General features: G+C 41.6%; 1 protein-coding gene across 3 annotated transcripts in view; it reads right to left on the minus strand.

Annotated features, from left to right (window-relative positions):
• The window catches only part of LOC139743780 (plasma membrane calcium-transporting ATPase 4-like), a 166,074-nt gene that overhangs the window by 58,883 nt on the left and 87,496 nt on the right, over positions 1–19,695 (minus strand). For all 3 annotated transcript variants that reach the window (XM_071654236.1, XM_071654234.1, XM_071654235.1), the window contains 2 exons: positions 14,481–14,711; positions 13,661–13,786 (listed from right to left, as the gene is read on the minus strand). In XM_071654236.1, coding sequence (XP_071510337.1) covers positions 13,661–13,786; positions 14,481–14,711 — 357 coding nt within the window. The remainder of the gene's footprint in view (positions 1–13,660; positions 13,787–14,480; positions 14,712–19,695) is intronic.

Genomic DNA, 19,695 nt, shown 5'->3' on the forward strand with positions numbered 1-19,695 from the left:
GGTTCACTGGACTATCTGTGGACTTTTGAAGATGTCCCCTTGGTGCCTGCTGCCCTCAACCCAACTGGAGCAAAGTGTCTCCCCTCAGCCTTTACTCCCAACCAGACAACGACGGCATTAGCACCATTAACGGTCCGGGGGTGATGATCAAACAGTGGCAGCAGAGTCACGCATTCATCTACTTAATGTGTCAACTCTGATTGCGCCCTGTACGTGAGGCAGAGTGCACGCTTGCGAAGCCGGGCGCCGCATTGATACACTTTTCGTGAAGCCGGCTAGACGGCCGTTTGCTTGGAGGAATCTATCTCTACAAAAAGACCTAGCCTCACTCTCCTGGGACACTCTCTGATAGTTCCTGTTGCCTTTTTTTGCAATGTCGGTGTAGTCACAAAATAAATACATATAGCAAGTAATACTTACGTGGTAGATTGTATTTACCTTGTAATATCACACGGTAATGTGCTTATCATCCCTCTAACAGTTAAAAGGAGTTAATGCCAGTGTGCTTCTAAAAAAGGTCCAATATTCATCTTGCTGAATTCTAGTTGGACTTCATTACTTTCTAACTATCTAATTCACAGTTACATTTGATTTCAGATTTTTTTTTGGTTCTGCTTTGTGTTTGATTTTTTTTTTTTAATGGGCAGTGGGGGTAGGGGGAGGAATAGTCTTGTGAGTGCATTGGTCTGCAAAAGGCCAAACCTACAATGGAGCTCAGCTTCACATCAATTGCAGAAAGGTGGAGGTGAAGGAGAAAACATCTGCTTGTCTTGACATAAAACCCTCACGAAATCCTTTCTTTGAAATATTATTCAGTGCATCCCTTCCGTAATGTGTTTTATCCTCCAAAAAAAGGGTGACCATTCAACCAGAAATCCCATCCTAGCATGAGATGACAAGACGCTTATTCTCCATTCTTTCAAAATCATACCCGAGCATGACCAACCTGTCAAAACACACGCTCTGAATAAAATCGGCAACGGATTCACGCGAGGCAAATAACTAAAAATGATGGGAGGAAACGCAGCGACAGATCCAGAGGAAATAACGTACGTGGAGGGAACTCTATGCTCCTCTGACGAAAGCTGTTTATAGCGGACACTGTCTATTCATCCTCTTCTTCTTCCTTTACCCCCCGGTGTGCAGGCAGCCCCACAAATGACTAAATCGCGTTCTCTTGCGCTGACGTTTTTTCCGCCGTAATCAAATTGAATTGTGGATTTTCTGTTCGCTCGAGCAGATGCCTCACATTAGCCTACACCTGCTCCCTTGCATTTGAGGGGTTCCCTGCTGCTGCGTACATCACGCCACTTGCAGCTACCCCTCACTGCTTCCCGTGGTGATGTGGTCCCTTCTGATTACATCATCCTCTGAGAGCCTGGTACAACATTTTGCACTGTTTCACAATTCAGGGATAATTACCTCTCTATTACAATTTTTCATTCACAAAACAACCCTGACCAAACAAACAAACAAACAAACAAACAAGGAATGCCGTATGAAACATTTGAATTCCCTGGATTTTCACTTGACTGCAGTCACAAAAACTAGCTGGTCTTCAGTTTCGTCCATGCATTTCTTCCACTCCAATGCAACACATCCGAGGCTGTCGTGTTCCAGTGAAATCCCCATGCGGTACACATGGGATGAATATATTCTAACATAACAACCAACCAACCTAGTTCATACATAAGGTTACATTACTCAAGGCAACACATGTATGTATAGAAGTATTTTCATTTCGTATACTCCGATGGTGATTTTCTGTTTCATTCTTATTCTAATGGCATGTTAATGCACTCAGTAAACATTGTGTACATAAACCTTTACTAGATTGAACATTACATGTATATCCATACCAGTGTTCTTAATTGAGCCCTTGTACATATGTATATATAGTGTTTTTCATTACAACAATTTGACTTTTCTTTGATGTTATATTTGTCTGTATTCCATAGGGGGTCTACATTTTACAAGCAGTGCTTCTTAGTAGTCCCCTCCACATTTGTGATTATATCATTTTAAAAAAATATCACAATATTTTGCTTATATTGTACTCTGTATCCATGTGGAATATATGTATGAATAACTCTCTTATGTAGTAGAATTCAAAGGTCTGTTGTCATTTTCAGATATAATCCACAAATGGAGACCATTACAAGTCACAGGCCTGGAAGAAAAATCAGAAATTCTTCCTGCTCTCACCCCGAGTCCTGAAAGAATTACTACCATTAACTAGGCACTGTACACTAACTGCTGCTCAGAAACATTTCCAATCAATATATAACTCATAAAAAAACCCAACAACAACAAACAAACAAACTTGCATTACATGGCACCTACATACCTAACATGACTTATTTGTTGTGCCTCATATTCTCAGAATGATTTCGTAATCTCTACAGGGAAACATTCCCAGTCACCAAAAAAGGGGAGGGTGGAAACCACATCATAAGCCACCAAGTGCCAATTCATGGCAGATCAAACAATACACTCCGATCCTTTCACAACAAAAATGTCTCAGACGAACATATTAATTCGATGAAAATGTATGCAACATGGTAGATAATATCAGACTATGCAGCAACTGAGCATATAACTTGTCTCTTGAAGAAACAACAACAGACATGGGAAAAGAAACCTGGCATATCTTCTTGCAGCGCACACAATAATGTACCCACTAGATACATTAAACCAAGTATAACAGGCAGACAGATGTATGATACTCTCATTATCTGCCAGGAAAGCCTAATACTGTATTCAAACAAAGCCACCTCTCACACAAGCAGCTGCACTAGGGCAAAGAAGGAAGGTGAGGAATCTACAGATAGCATCCATCATCTCTACTACCTCTGATGAAACATTTGGTCACATCTCATATGAGTTGGTTGGGCCTCCAAAATTCCCCCAAGTTTATGACCACATAATGTTCCCTGCAATTCCTACCCAGCAGCTAACTCACATCAGATGCCATGCACTTTGCAGAGCATGATATTCCAAACCACAGCTATGTATAAAAAAGAGGGAGGGAGAGAGAGCAAAACTGGCCACCCATGCATCCTACGCCGCAGTTACCAACCCTGAGCCATTTAAAACGGCCGGCTGTTTCCAGATGCATTTTGCTGCCGCAACCCTATGAGTTGGGGTGGAGAATTAATCAGGCTCGGTTAACCTTTGAGATGACCTCTTTCTTTCCCTTATTCATTTTTTTTTTCTGCCCTTCTTTCTGTTTTGCCGTACCTGTATCCTGCCCAACTGAAGGTGTCTCTCAACATCCCGATACCACTATCCCACTTCCTTGTTACCACGAAAGGTCACGCTCCCGGGTAGATGTCAGTTTTCATTTGACAGCAATTTTGGGGGAAGGAGGGGGAGAGAAGGAGATGTATATATATCGAAAGAGAAAGGCAGAGGGTGCATAAAGAGGCAGAGAAAGAGAGAGAGATGCAGGAAGCGTGGAATATATAGATATATATATAGAGAGAATAAGTGCTACATTTCTTCCATATAGTATGTGAATAACATCTAGAATATGTCTTTATTTATCAGTATTCTAAAAAGGGCTTGAAAAAAAAGTTGTAAACACTTCATTAATCAAGGCTGATGTTTTGCTCTTTCCATATATTCTTCAGGGAAATTTGTCTCTGCTGGCAAAAGGATGAACTTTTCATGTTGTAAACTTCTACTCCGAAGTTAATGAGGATGCCCCGGTGTTGTCAAATCTCTAACCAGAGTAACTCAGATTTGAGCTGTATTTTCAAGAAAGGGCTTATCCGCATATTAAGTGAACAGCACCTACAATAAATCACAATGTCACAAACTTTGCAAGTTTCTTTCGTTCAAAAAAATCTTTCCTGTCACGTGTGATAAATGGTTTAAGCTGTATGGCTTTGCTGTAATGTCTTTGAAACCCTGAAATCTACAGTAGATAGCAACTTCTGAGGCCGTCCCTATGCAAGTGACTTGTGGGGATCCAAAGAGGCTGCCTCTTCAGTATTTGGCCACACATAGTGCAAGCTGTCTTGCATGTCTTGTGTTTAAGGTCACACACATCCTCAGCTCAGTGCACAGAAGCGAAGCAGACAAGGCAAAGTAAGGAAACAATTGCACCCAGACGGAGAGCCTCCCTGAAGTGTGCGAGGCATTAGTCACTGGGGACGAGGTTGGCATAAATCCCAAGGATGGTCTTACGCACACCTGGCACACCTGACTGCACTGACTTCAGGGACTGTCTCAAAATATCTAAAACCACAACACTTTTACGTCCAATGCAATCATCATTATTATTTCTCTTATATTGAACAGTAAATTGATAAGAGAATCAATGAAATATCAAGTAATTGCTTAATCTTCAACCTTTTTCTCCCCCTAAAATGAATAATAACAATTTTTCTTTTTTTTAAAATGCTTAATCTTCAACCTTTATTTTCCCTCCTAATATAAAGAATGTCATACAGTGTGAAGTTTCATACTCGCCTGTACATAAGGTGTACATATGTGTGTTGTGGATGCAGATGTCAGGAAAAATTATAGTCTAAATTATTTTTAAAAAAGAAATAAAAATATGTGGTTTACAAATCAAGAACAAAGGAAATATAAATCTGCGGTTTGCAAGTAAAGAATAAAACTAATGCTTTAGCTCTAGAAAGTGCATATTCTTACGCAAGTATGAAGGAAAGACAAATCTGTCTTCGCCACAGGCTTTTCTCTTTATATTTCTCCTGTGTCTGTCGGGGAAAAAAAAACTGAGTCAGGGGAAAATATAAAGACAATATGCAAGCATTTCATAGGGCAAGCATTGAGCACATTATCATTGGCCATAGATTCATGTATGAGTCAGACTGGCCAAATGTGCATAAAATGCACGTTCTCTGCGGTGACTTCGAGTCTCCTTCCAAACCTCCTTCTTTTCTCCGCCCATGCCAGTCACATGATCGGCAAAGCACACAGGGAGTCATTGATATCCGATTGCGGAGACACCACTGCAGCTCTCTCTCATCTCGGCAACCTCTTCACGGACAGAGGGGCAGAGCGGGAGAGATAGAACGAGAGAGAAGAAGAAGGAGAAAGAGCAGAGATAGAGAGAGAGAGAGGAAGGAGAGGGGGAAGGGGGGAAGAGCAGTCAAGAAATGTTTGCTACACCAAAGTAATGAATCAATATTGGAATTTCACTTTGGAGCGGGCGTGTACGTCCAGGACAATTTTGCGGGGCTTGCCTCTTGCGCTTTACGGCTGATCAAGTCTCATTCATTCCCAGCATCGGAAAAGGAACAACTCAAAACAGGCAACTGGAGGATGGGGGGGGGGGGGGGGGGGGGGGGGGGGGGGGGGGGGGGGGGGGGGGGGGCAGGGAGAAGGGAGGGGGTAAAAAAATATATATATATATATGCACGGCAATTTGACTGTGGGTTGCAAACAGGAACATTGGTCGTTTCCTCTTCCCCAGCAAACGATTGCCATTTATTGTTTTGGTTTGCGAGAATGACATTCTCTGTAACGTCTTGTGTCAGATGAGGCAAACCAGGAGATGTTACCGTTATTTGATTTATTTTTGCAAAGACCCTCCACCCTTCCCCAACAGCCCCCCCCCCCCCCAAATCCTGAATGTCAAATGCACTGTGTAGGGACTCCTGTTTTGTTGTTGTTGTTGAGTTGTTTGTTCACTCTTGATGGTAGTTCCATTGGGAAGTTAATTCATATGAGAGGCATGGAAAACCAGTAACCTTCACCTGAACTAAAAAAAAAAAACCCAAGCATATCTCAAACCAAGTACACTGTAGCCCACAACCAGGTATTGCACTCGGCATAGCATTCTGCTTGAAATTAACAGGCTGAAAGGTTAATCATGACATGAGCCAATGTGGGCTAATCCCCATTTTGCACCAAACACTTCGCACCCGGAACATACATTCCTGTCACCCTGTAAGCCTGGCCCCAAAACAGAAAGTTGAATCTCAATACCAGCTCTAACCCAAGATCCATAGTCTCAAACCATATTCCTTAACCTATAAATCTCTCAGGTAGCGTTACATGACTTGGAGAAATTGGCCAGACTGGAGGGGAACACGCAGATCGAGGAAATTGAAAATAAGCATAGACCACTTGGAAATAGACTAACTAGGAGAGGGAACAAGTGCCGATTACTGGCGAGTAGGGTAGTGTGAAAATGCCCAGAAATGTGCTTCACTTACCACTAATATGAGTCATTTAAGTACCCCCTGTGATAAAATACAAGTCAACGTCAAACAACGGATCCTTTTCAAGCTGTGGTGTAATGTTTGGTGTTTGGTGTAATGTATGACTGGACACAAACTGACCAGGTATGAAAACAAACAAATGAGAAAAGATGCTATCTTTCCGAATGACCCTGCAAATGTACAGTCACACAGATTAGTAACTGCATACAAAAGCATTTCATTTTTCCTATTCACCTAAGCAGAATTAAAAAAAACAACAACTAGAGGCACAATAAGAAGGATGATTTTACAACTCTGACTCACATTATATTGGCTACTGGACTTGGGTCCAATTTAAACTTATTTACAGACAGCCAAATTTGTGTTTCATCATTCTGTTTTGGAGAAGCATAACAGACTTACAAGTACAAAGCTTTTTGCACTTGATTTTTTTTTCACTTTCTCAATCTTATCATTCCTTTGATTTGTTTGCTAGAACATGCAAGAGTGAAAACAATCCCATATATTTGAAAGAAGCTACACGAACTGCACTCTTTCATCCAACTTCAACTTTTCCTACACTTTTTCTGAAATCTATCTTTAGCACGGCAAGGTAATTTTCCAACCACTTCACAATGTGCGGGGCCAAAAATATCGTCAAGAAAATAGCTACGCTGTACTCTGCATGCATGCAACGCTCGTTAACGTGCATCAAAAGAAATAACATCGGGCAATGCAGGAGCTGGAAGTACGAGTGATTTGAGTTGGAAGCAAAGAATTGTAGTGGAAGAGTTGCATTTTTGGAGAGTGGTCGCCGCTTTCAGGGGTTTCGAATCGTAAATGGATTACGATAACCAAGAGAAAGAGGCAGCACAAATGACGAGAAGTGCAGAGTAGATGGCAGAAAAATTACATGTCTGGGGAGTTGGCAGAGGAAATTAGCAGAGCCTTTCAAGAAGGGAAGGGTGGTGAGAAGCAAATCATTCCTACCTCAGTGACCGGCTGCAGAGTAGTGCTTTCTACTCGCCATTCTCCGCCTTTTTTATATATATATATTCGCTTACTCGCTGCTATTCATTTGGACATGTTCACTTGCATAGCACTAATGCAATTCTAGCTCTGGGCAATGCTTCACGCAACATCACATTGCAGGATGCATCGATGTCGACACTTTCCTTTCCCCCTTTTCATTTTCCTTATTTGCTTATCCCCTCTCCAGCTGTCGAGTGGCATCAAACATTCGCATCGTGCTAGGGATCTTGACAACGTTTTTATCAGGCCTCTGCTGTTTCCTTGATGCAGCGCTATTTGCGCATTTTTGGCCGGCTGTGTATCAGATGTAAAAACATCTCATTGCTGACAGCAGCATTTGATTTCTTTTCAATCTCTCGGATAACAAGACTCGTTAAAGCTTCTCAGGCTCTTACTCTCCTTCATCCATCTTAAAAAGAGACATCTGCATTGCCCTCAAGAAATGTTGTTTACAATCAAAATGAACTGACTTCATTGGTGTTGCAGGAAAAAGACTCTCAAAAACATGGGTAGGTGCCTTTTCAAACACAATCATGAGAGAACTTTAAAAGCGTCAAATGCACTCAACGTGCACAATCTAATGGTGTTCAAGCAGCATGCTGAATGTATCCAGAACTTGAAAATCTTGTTTAAAGGGACACGTCATTTAGGGACTTGGTATTGTGACACATTTGTGTCAAACCTTCTCATGGGGGAGCTCTTAAGCGAGGCTGTTCACGGCCGGTTTTGACAGACGTAAAGCCAGTCTAGGCCAGGCCAGGCCAGGCCAAGCTCTCTCCCACTGGTCTAATCACTATAGGTGTGTTGATAGCTCCAGGGGCAGCTTGTCAGCACAGCGCTATGACACCGGGCCCCCTGAGGCGGCAGACGCTGCTGCATTTGAAACCAAGGAGTGGGCGGGCCGCATGTTTCACGCACCCTTGTACGGATCTGTGTGCGAGTGGAGACGAACACCATTCATCTCTAATCTAATAGCGAAACTCCAGCCGTCCCCACCAGAAGGTTACCAAAATACGCCAGGCTTTGATGGTTGTGTAAACAGCGTGCCATTTTCACCTCAGTGGCGTCAGGGCAAATAACAAGTGTTTCTGAATTCGATGTGAGTCGAAAGGTTTTCCTATTTGGTTGGTATGGTGCCTTTTTCTGTCGCTAAACATCCAGTCCCTCCCCCCCCCCCACCCCCACAAAAAAACCACTCACCAACAAACCCAACAAACGTATGATTCACTCAAAATACATTTGCAGCCCTGCTATCTTCTTCCTTACACTGACAATATTAAGCACTTTGAAATCTTGCCATCACCAGCACAGAATCTAAACTGACAAGCCATTTTGAACAGCTTGCACAACTGCCTACCTTCATCTTTGGGCCAATTTGGGCCAATTGGGGATGAATTTTGGCTCACTCAAGCTAAATCGTTTTCTTCATTTGAATTATCAAAGAGTAAATTTGACATCTTCTTAGTCATCAGTACTTGACACATGAAATCTTGGATACATAAAAACAAATCTCAGAGAAACACAACAAACAAGTATTGAGCAAACTTAAAAGCTAACCAAAGAGGAGAGAGGTGATTGTACGGGCAGACACGAAAGCAGATCGCCGTACACTCTTGCAGTCAAAATGAGGTTCTTTTCAGCATTGCATCTATCTACATGTCCTAAGCTTCTAACTTCGCTCACATACTAGTATATTCCTACAGCTAGGTACAATTCAGCCATCTTTGCAGATACTATCAAACAAAATATTAACCTTACATTACAGAATTCACATTATATTTGCTACGTCCGAAGTTGGAGTGAAGCAAAAAATGACCGCACCTCACTTTTGCCCCACTAGATCTGTTCCCCTGATGCACAAATCGGTGAACTCTGCCCCTACGTTCTGTCTATGCCTCACTGTTTGATGCCTACAAATCATGCGAAAATGACGTCAATAGGACAGGGAAAGCGGCACCAAGGGCGGTGGCAGCTTCTCGCGTTACCGCATCCCGTGTAAAATGGCATGACGACGCCGGCCAACGAGGGCAGTCAAGCATGCACTCTCCCGTTTCGTCCTCCAAATAAATCATACTTCTCCTTTTTTCCCCCTCTACCCTACGCCTCCTGCAACCACTTCCTTGTCCTCTCGAATACGTCAATCAAGGGCAAACCCATGTGGATACTGTCTGGGCGTAAAAAATTCTTGCAGCCCACCTTTTAAAGCGCCTCACATCATTCGATCCCCTTCTGGTAGCTTCCCTGACCTTAACGTGGGAGGCTTCTTCAATGCATTTTTTCCTCTCTTTTTTTTTTTCTCTCTTTTTTTTATTCGCCCACAAGTGCCATGCCACACAGATAAGCGCACAAATTATAATCATTGGAAACTACATGTAGATGCCAAACGAGATGTTTCAAATGCTCTGCACTACTTAATCAATCAAACGTGAAAGTGCATGAGCTACTTCAGGATGCCAAATTTCTAACCCCTTTCAGCAATGATTGTTTCCTTAAGAAGACATCATTAAACTTATCATCGTTTCAGTAACAATTGCTTCCCTAACACATGCATACGGCAACCTCCTGTATAGCTGTGAGACTCTCAGGGACATATGAGGCTAAAACTTTTGGACGGGTATCTTCTGGAAAGATTCTACAAACACACTGACAGAGGACTAGGTGAGGTGAGAGCAGGGAATGCACGAGGGTGGAGGGTGAAGGGAAAAACTCAAATGATTCTTCTCGTCTTCTCAGACATGAATGAATTGGTGACTCACCGTAGGGGGGAATGAATCATGGAAAGACGATATGTCTCAACTACTCAGCAAGTTTCCGAGAGACACGGGTCACAGATGCGCAGCTAATTTTAAACCCTTTTGCCGGTAAGTGCACCCTAATGGCCACAAACGAGGAACATGCGTGGGAGACGTTCTTGAAAAAGAAGTGACCACACTGTCTCATCGAATGTAAAAAAAAAAAAAAAGACCCACTATCACTAGCGTCATCGTCATTATCAACCACGATCTTTACGAACCAGAAGAACCGTCATACCACCCCCTCACTGCCACTACTGCTAGTAGAGCTGACATAAATAACATTCTTATCATTTTTGAGGAGTTCTGATATTACCAGACCAATGCCTAAATCAAGGTTCGCTTACAAACACTGCCATTAAACTGATTTCAATGCTCTTACATGTGTATTACTCCACTCAAAAATTAAAAAAAAGGGCAGAAGAAGAAATTCAGACAGCAAACAATATTCTACATATTCAAAAATTCATTAATATCGAAAGACCATCCACAGCTAGTGGCTGTCCAACTGATGTCAGCACTTCTTTGTGCTACACATTGCTGGCTGGCCATCATGGCTGCTCTGCTCCGCACAATTCAGCTCCACATAATTGCATCCCCGAGTCCGACATTCTTGCCGGGAGCAGGCAAATGAATGGCCGTGAGATGCGCCATCTCGCAATCGTCCCTCCAATCAGGTGGCCGATCTACCTTCGAAGAACTCATTCCTTCCTCCTCCTCCAGTCCCCCCCCCCCCACCCATATTCTCTTAATGGTATCTTATTATTAACCCCCGCACTCCATCACCCCCCCCCCCCCCCTCCAAAGGTTGGTGAAGTAGGTTTATGGAAGAGAACATGTAGAGAACGAGTTGGGAGGAGAAGGACGCAGCCCGGGAAAGTAGGTCGCATTACAGATAGCCTCTTAGATGTCCGACGATACTCGCAAAACTAGTTCACTTCGGTCCGAAACGTCCCCGCGACAATGGCTGGAGTATGAAATTGCCGTCCCAGCAGCATCTATCAAACTCTGCAGAGGCGACACAAATATCGCAGGGAAGTTGAGATGACCTCATATTTCTGAAGTCCAAACGGACGGTTGAAATAAACCCACCCAAAGGAAAGTCATCATATGGACTTTGTTTAGCTCTGTGAATGAATAGGGATGAAGGATGCAGAGGTACCACTGCTAGGGATCTAAAGTGTTGAAAAAAAAACAAATTTTATAGGGACAGTCCCGTATCAAATTTTATTCCTGCTGTGGTGAAAAGCACAGGCCAAGTTCTTAAAAATACAAGAATGACAAACATCAAAAGCAATTCATCAAGAAGGTGTAACTCGGTCAAAAACTAACGTAGCTTTCACACTTAATTTGTCGTGTCTGATCTGAAAGCCACTATTCATAGCATTGCTCTACATTTTAATGTGCTTTCGGTGCAGTAATGTTCAGTTCTTTGGGTGGCGGGGGTGGAATTGTGTTTTCTAGAAATCAAAATTAATGCAGAGACAAGAAATTACCCCGTCTGGCGAGGTGCTTTTCATAAAAGAACAAACAAACTAAATCAGATCTCATTACAACAACGGAGGAAGAAATATTCGAGGAGAGATTAGCGTAGCTTCAAGCATCGAGCAAGATGTGAATTAGGAAAGTCAACTGAAAGAGACAATCACTAATAACAGTTGACATGATGGAGAGGAAGATTTGCAGGAAAGAAAAAAAAAACATCAAATGTTTCTTCAGCACAAATCCTCAGGAAAACAAAACGGATTTTCAGACTCTATAACTTCCAAATTCTTTACCAGAAGTGTAAATATTGCACTCCGGTATCAAATTCCCATCATGGAATTCCCAGCACCAGTTCGACAGACAGAAAACTGACCAATGCATGCCCATAGCAGCTCGTGCTGGCCTCTTCAAAACCATTACCCAGGCTTCGGAAAGAAGACTGAACAACATTCAGTCGGACAATAAGAACAATTATGATGACGACGGCAACAGCAACGACGACAATGATGCCCGCGACGGCAGCGCTGACAAGGCAGTGACGACAACAGCAACAACAACAACCACCACCACAGTTTATTTCCACACTTTTCCAATGTGGGTCCCAAATGTACACAGATTTGGAAGTTGAATGGAAAAGACATAGATAAAAACAAATTGAATGTACAAGGTCGTGGCTTCATATGCATCCATGGATCACAATTCTCCAGAGCAGCAGTGTACACATTTGTACATCAAGTGGGTTTACCGTAGTTCCACTGCCAGTACTTTGCATCTATCTTTTATCCCTTAACTTGTTCACTTTATGCCTCAGCACACACAGTTGTGGTCAATGCTATGAGGCGTCAGTTTGTGGCGGAATAACATAAAGATGACCACTTTCTGTTTTTGTTTTTGTTTTTTTGTTTTTTTTTTGAGGGGGGAGGAGGCAGGGTTGAACTGAAGTAGTAAACTTTTCCTGTTCTGAACAGGACATCTACAATGCTTAAGGAAAATAAATACATTACACTACAGTGGTTGAATTTTAGACTGAGACGCAGGTGAATGAAGCAAATGAGCTAAACCAGAAAATTTGATTGAAGAATAAAGTAGGGGAAAAACCACAGGAGATTGGATTTAATGCAAATATTGGCTGAAAACAGGTGGCAGCGGTAACTTGAGCATGCACATTCCTAAAGTTAAGGTGGGGGCAGATCTGAGAGAAAGAAAAAAAAAGTTCTGAATGTCACATAACAGCAGTTTGTTTATTTCTTCCCTTTCACACTATATAATCTCTGAGAGCTGAAGATAACAGTTTCTTCTGAGAAGCTCAAGAAGTAATTTCAAACTTTGTTTTTCTCTTTTTTATGGGGGGGGGGGGGAGGGGGCAAAGGTGGGGTACAGGGGAGGGACAGGGTAAGAGGAATGCAGGATTTTTTTTTTTGCACTTGAGCTTTGGAAACATACACCAGAGGAAATATTGAGTATAGAATAGAGTACATAAGGCTGTAAGTAACAATGTCACAGTTTTTGTTGTTATAGCTTGGCATGAGCACAAACACTCGGGTCAGTTGAGGTTGTTTGGACCCAGTTTCCATGGCGATGAATGGCTATGACATCACACTTTGGTATTCTATAGGGACGAGTCAGGCACTGCCATGTAATTCCAGTACTTTTCCCTTCCCCTATCAGCATACTGATTTCAAGACGAGAATCCAATACTTGGAAAAAACGTGGGTCATTTGAAGTCGCAGCACCGAGTGACAAATCGAGGAGTGGAACCCAATCCTCACCGAGATCACTGCGCTAGCCGTTGATTGATGCGTGAGGAGAGGGGATAATTACTTCAACTCAACAAATCATCAACAGCAGCAGAGGAATCCCACAAACAGCCGTGAGAAGGAAATTAGGTCGACGGCTGACAAAACTACGAAATGAACAATATGCGGGAGGAGATTTCATTACAAAAAGGGATCGGATGCGTCAAGGACTAATAGAATCACACTCGAAAAAAAAAAAAGTCGATGAAAGATACACTGAGACTGGAGACAAGAGGATCACTGAGGACAAATGTCAGATCAAATTCCGCATTTGATGAGTCCCAATACTTTCAAAGGTCAATCAAAGCAGTCATATTGTTGGGCTGATGTATTTCGGGAACATGGCTTTCAAAATGAGAGCAGAAAAGACGTTTCTTACCAGATAGAAGCATCGGGTCCCTGTCCACGCCTTTCTTGATGGAATCAGACTCGCCGGTCAACGAACTCTCGTCCAGTTTGAGGTCATTGCTCTGTATGATCACCCCATCAGCAGGTAAAAGGTCACCTAGGGTCAACGGGGTCAAGCCAAACAATAAAGTTTTGAATTCACACTTTGTAATCATCACTATTTGTAGTGAACAAATGACATGGATTGAACTAGCTTATGCTTAAAAAGAGTCACAAATAAGAAAATGTCCTGAGCATTTTGGAATTCTCATTTGCTGAGCATTTTGAAATTCTCATTTGTTCTCTGACCTTTCACATACACAGTATCTGCAATGTATCAAGACAGATTTGATGTAATGTCACTTGCATCATTGCAGTCCTGTTCAAAATGCGGCTAAGTTCTTCTCGGACAGAGAATCAGGAAAATACAAGCTGATTACCGAGCATTTGAAGAGATGTATTTCGGACGGAAATGAATTGAGGCCCAGATTTCTATTAAGCAAACTTCTCCAGCAGAATAGGATCCATTGCAGTGATCCAAGGCTTACCCTAAAAATTTCACTGATTGACACACTTTCTCCCCATCTCCACAAGCTACTCAGAAGATTTTGCATCTCTGAGTCCCTTTTGCAGGACCAGATTGCTGGCTTGCAGTCAGGTGTCTTCTTAGAAAAAAGAAATTACAGCTTTGTTGGTTTTCCTCTTTAGAACTCAAAAAATGACAGGTATGGAGGAGATTGGATTCAATGCAACCGATTTTAGATAATGTTACAACCTAACAGCAAGAATGGTTGAAGCTGAGAGGGACTCACCATATTTTATAAGACAAATATCTCCTACGACTATTTCTGAGACTACTGTTTGGGCCACGTCTCCCGCCCGAATGACGGCTATCGTGTGCTCTGACTCCAGCTTGTTCTGCAGGCCCCGGAACTGGCGCTCCTTGGACCAGTCATTGAACGCCGTTACCAGGACGACGATGAGGACAGCGGCCAAGATGGCCACGCCCTCGATCCAGTTGGCTGTTGCTTCGCCCGATTCCGCTAGAGGGAGAAGGAGATGGGGGGGTGGCAAGTGAGAGAGAGGTTAGCATCACAGAAAACACAGGTGTTCTGGATATGTCAAAGTTCTTGCTAAAATTGTTGAAGTTATATAAAATCACAACACCAGACACCACCGCATCAACTTTTACTGCTTTTTCTTCTTCCATGTACCTGGTAGTTAAATCCCTCAGATATTGGTAAGATCATAGAAAGTGTATGAGAGACAAGACACACCACAGTCACACAGTTTTTGTGCCACAGATTAAAAGGTATCTCATTTCCAGCACTGTGACGATGATAAACGTAAGGTCATCAACCACTGGACATAGCAATGAAGAGAAACTTCAGATCACATTTTGAAAAAAAAAAATGGTCTACAGGATTGTCCCTGGATCATCCCATAGGCATGCAACCCTTGCTACCCTCTAATCTACACTCTAATCTACTAGAAGACCATTGAAAGTAAATGAATAGAAATTTGAAATCTATGTATTGAGATACATTCTCTCCACCAGCATACTAGTACTAAAGACACAGAGGTTGAATAATGATCTAAAAGTGTATAATCATATAGCTATTCAATAGTTGATTAATTCATCTATCCATACCATCAAATAAAGACAAATATTGTATCTTAAGCTCCACTAGGAATTATTCTTAAAGCATAATTGGTTGAACTTCATGTTCACAGGTGTTACTGACTTTTCTTAAGTCTCAAAAAGTCTTACATGGTTTTTGTACATTTTAAACAGAAAACCAAGAGTGAGCCATTGGTAGAGCTGCGATGTTGATGCCACAATGCACGTCATGCTTTGTAGATTAAAAACGCAATTTTGACTGCACAGTGTTTCTTTACAAATAGACACTCAACACTTTTACACTGGACTGCTCCCTTTTCGATTCAATTCCCAATTCTGACAAAGAATTCTAAGAAAAGAAATGAAAAGGGGGAAAAAAAGTCACGCTTTAGACTGCATTGAAAAATACATGAGCACATAATCTTTGACAATACAGCATGGACGAGACGAGAGTTTGTTTGCAATAGAAAGCATTCTCATGATTCTGTCAATACAAGATGGAATGATTGCTGAGAACACAAGTACATGTGTACCATTTAAGGCATACACTCACTCTCTTTTGAGTCATAATCACATTGTAAACCACGCTGGCAGCTTCCACACATTCAAATGGCTGACAATGCAAAACCGTAGGGGGGCTACTCACTAGAATACAGAAACGTTTTTTATGTTCGCGAGGGTACGGAACCAGAAAGCGCAGCCTGAACAGCGTAGAAGTAGTATTTGATTAGATTATGCAACATTTGCCGAGAATGAACCGCAAAAGAAAGCCAGGGAGAATAGCTAAATGAAGGAGTAATTGCTTAACCAGTAGAACAGAAAGTAATGACATGGTATGAGTTAGTACAGCAAAGAGTCGGAGGAAATGGTAAACCGTAAATGATTGGGAAGAGTCAAGAAGAGATGACCATCTCAGAGTCATCGGATGGAGGAGATTAAAAAAAAAAAATAGGAGGAAAGCGACATGATGAGATGAAGAAAGGAGTACAGAGAATGAGATGTAGAAATATGGACATGAGAGCAAGTGAATCTGGGAGCGGAAAAAAGAAGAAGAAGAATTATGAAATTAGGAAAGGAACAGAGACATGTGAGAGAATGTACAGATACTGAGGGAAGAGTGAGTGGATTGAGATGAAATGAAAACTACATTTATTTCGAATTATTTCTTCCTAATCAAATGAAGAGTTCTTGTCCCCATGCCTTCCCTTACCCCTGAAGATGACAAATTCATTTCTGAACACCGAAGATAATTTCTGCATGCCTGTCTTACGAGATAAGAATGGTCATCAGGTCCCCACTGATTTGGGCCAAAACCAAGACGGTCCTCAGTCTGAGAAACTGAGTCACGGTGAGCCAGATAAAAACCAAACTCCAGCAGAACCATCATTGCTTAGTTTGCACTACCATTGATTCATAGACTTCATTCCTCCCACATCCCTTTTCACCATACACATACAATTCCACACAAATCTGTTTCAGCAGTCTCCATTCATCAGTATCCGCATCCGACATTTCCCATTCTCGGTTTTATGGCTGAACGGGGGCTGAGCGGTTTTTCAGAAGAGGACAAGAATGTGGAAAGGGGATGGAAGGGGCGGGTGGGGGGGACGGGAAAAGGAAAACAAAGGGTAAACAACATCAACAAAAATGATGAAGAAGAGGGGACAGAGGATTGAGGAAAGAGTAGATTGCCGAGATGCATTGCCAAGTTGGAATTACAGCCACGGGGCCTCGGTGTGATGACAAGAACCGCCTCGCCTCGTCCGTCTGCAGACGACATGCAAACCATCAGCCGAGGCTGCCCCTTGATTAATGCACAATTTCTCTCTTTCTCTTTCTTGTGACAAAAGGAAAGAGAGAGAATAAAAAGAGAAATGAATCGAGAATCTAATCCAGTGAGATTGGCGAGTGAAGCTCGTACGTCATGTGATCCTCCCGACCACGGTCGCGCCACCACTCGGTACCCCACACAGCTGGCCCAGCATATTCATGTGTTCCTCCCAGTCATACATGTAGGTACAGCTGTATGCAAGAACACTGCTGCTACCACGACTACACTACTGCACTATTTCTTTTCCAACACCACTTTGTGGTCGGGGAATTATGCAGAGGTAGTGTGGCTTTAAAAAAGATGAGCACTGGATGTCAATCTAGCACCCAGATTTCCAATGCAGAACTGACAAGCAGGGATAGGTTGATTCACAGCATTTATAATATCTAAGATATATATGCAAGGCCTTTATATCAGAAATAATGTGGCACTAATCATTTTCATGAACTGCTAATAATGACTATATTTTGGGGTACGTGTATCATAACATAAGAAGTCCTTTTAGGCTTTCTACGTACATACCATTTTCTGATTATTCACATTCACGGAACACTACCATTAACCCTAAAACGGCCGGGAGGTTGAATCAATCCCCCCTCGACATTTTCCACGACTATTCCCCCACATGAAATTATTTTGACCGCGCCGCTCGCTGACTTTTTACTTTCAAGTCTCACACATCTTATGACATCAATTTCGCGAAAATTGGGCATACTGTTACAACGCTGCATGACCTTTTATACATGCTTGTCAGAATGAAAATGGCTTAAAAACATGATTTTGTGTACAAAGTCTATGCAAATGGAGTTTTCTTACCTTATTCAAAAAGATATGATTATTTTCATGTTCATTGACTGAAATCAATTAGTTTTAGCATAATTACGCTTGAAATTGGTTCTGTCATTAATTTTGAGAAAAAAAGTGGAAAAAAAAGTGGAAAAACAAAGAAATACATAAGAAATTCATTAAACAATACAAAACATAAGAAATTAATTTTGATACCTGATTTTTTTTTCGAGCATATTGTTAGGAATGCTACAAAGAATGTTATCACCAAAAATTAGGATTCTAGGAGCTTTGTTTTCTGATTTAGAGCAAAATGTATGATTTTATGCATACATTAGAGCATAATTAATTAATTACATGAAAATTCAAATTTTCTATTTTACAGTTTGGTAGATAACGCCACAGGTAATGCATGTGACGATTTTCATGGCGACTGCGCAATCGATCGCCAAGATCTCGGGGGGTTGATTCAACCCTCCCCCAGCCACAGAACAGCCAAAAAAGCCCAGCCTGTTTAGGGATAAGCTTATGTTTGTTGTGCACCTAATGTTAGTTTTAATAATCTTGCTTTGTTTCTTCAATGTTTTATATCTATATTTCTGTAATTGTTCCTCAATACATGCATTTTAATGTGAAGTACAATAAATCAGAAATAAATCCTAAATGGAATTGAATTATGATTGAAATTTCCACTAGTAAAATTTACCCATCTGTCGTCATTATTGTCAAAGAATGCTACGCTTAAGTTTCGCTTTTAATTCTGAGGTACATACTACAAATTGACAGGACGCCATACCTAAAATCCTAATTCAGCACAAACAAAAGTATTTGCAAAAGTAATTGCACATATTCTCAAAATAACTACAGCAGAAAATTAATGGAAAGACAAAGTAATGCTCATTACATTGTAGTTCTACTTTTCAACTTATGTCTTTTTAACTTTATGAACAAAGATGGAAAGTTCTAAAAACATGCCCTGTCATTCTAGAATTCCACAATAGCTGTTTCTCAATTACTCTTCTGTAACAAACAAAAAAAATTGTTCTGGATAAGTCTTCATTTTCAAAGGATATAAATGACACATGAAAAAAAAAAAATCTGATATCTGCATTTTATTTTCTACAACCAACTATGCCTAAGCAAAATCATTCCTCGATATTCCCAGCATCAGGGTCTCAAAAGTTCCTCCAGGCTTGCTATCCAAGCTTCAGCATTTTTTAAATTACTGAGGTGCATTTCTTGATCCCATATATTTGATATAATGCTGGTACATTACAAATGGCATCGAATGAAAATCATGTCTCCAGCACCCTTCAGGGCAGAATAATGGAAGAAAACAACACCAACAACCCATAAACCATATCAAATCTTTATGAAACAGCACACAATTCGACAATTCTGCTACGTCTTGTCTTTGAGGCTGTAAAAATGTACTACCAGAACGTTCAAACTTCACTTGACAATTTATCAAATGTCCTTATGCACATCTATGTGCCAGATGTGCTGTAAGTACAAACATCTCTCTCTAAAATGCACAACGATCTTTGTCATCTGCAATGTGAACGCAAATTGCCCACTCTGCTGTGTGAACGCAAATTACCCACTTGTCGGGAGCGAAATGACGCAGTTTATTAGCTTCAACGGCGATCGTTGCAGCGAGCGGGGGCACGCATTAATCTGGCACAATTTAGCTTTCTGCACCTCAGCTCCCAGTCACATCTCTTGACTTTCAATGTCGGCACCTGAGCGACTTCAAAGCGGATTGGCTGTGATACGGGGTCTACAGGCT

The sequence above is a fragment of the Diadema antillarum genome, unplaced genomic scaffold, assembly GCF_040938485.1.
Source record: "Diadema antillarum isolate AM-2024a unplaced genomic scaffold, OU_Dant_1.0 seq00001105_RagTag, whole genome shotgun sequence".
In the NCBI taxonomy this organism is placed as follows: domain Eukaryota; kingdom Metazoa; phylum Echinodermata; class Echinoidea; order Diadematoida; family Diadematidae; genus Diadema; species Diadema antillarum.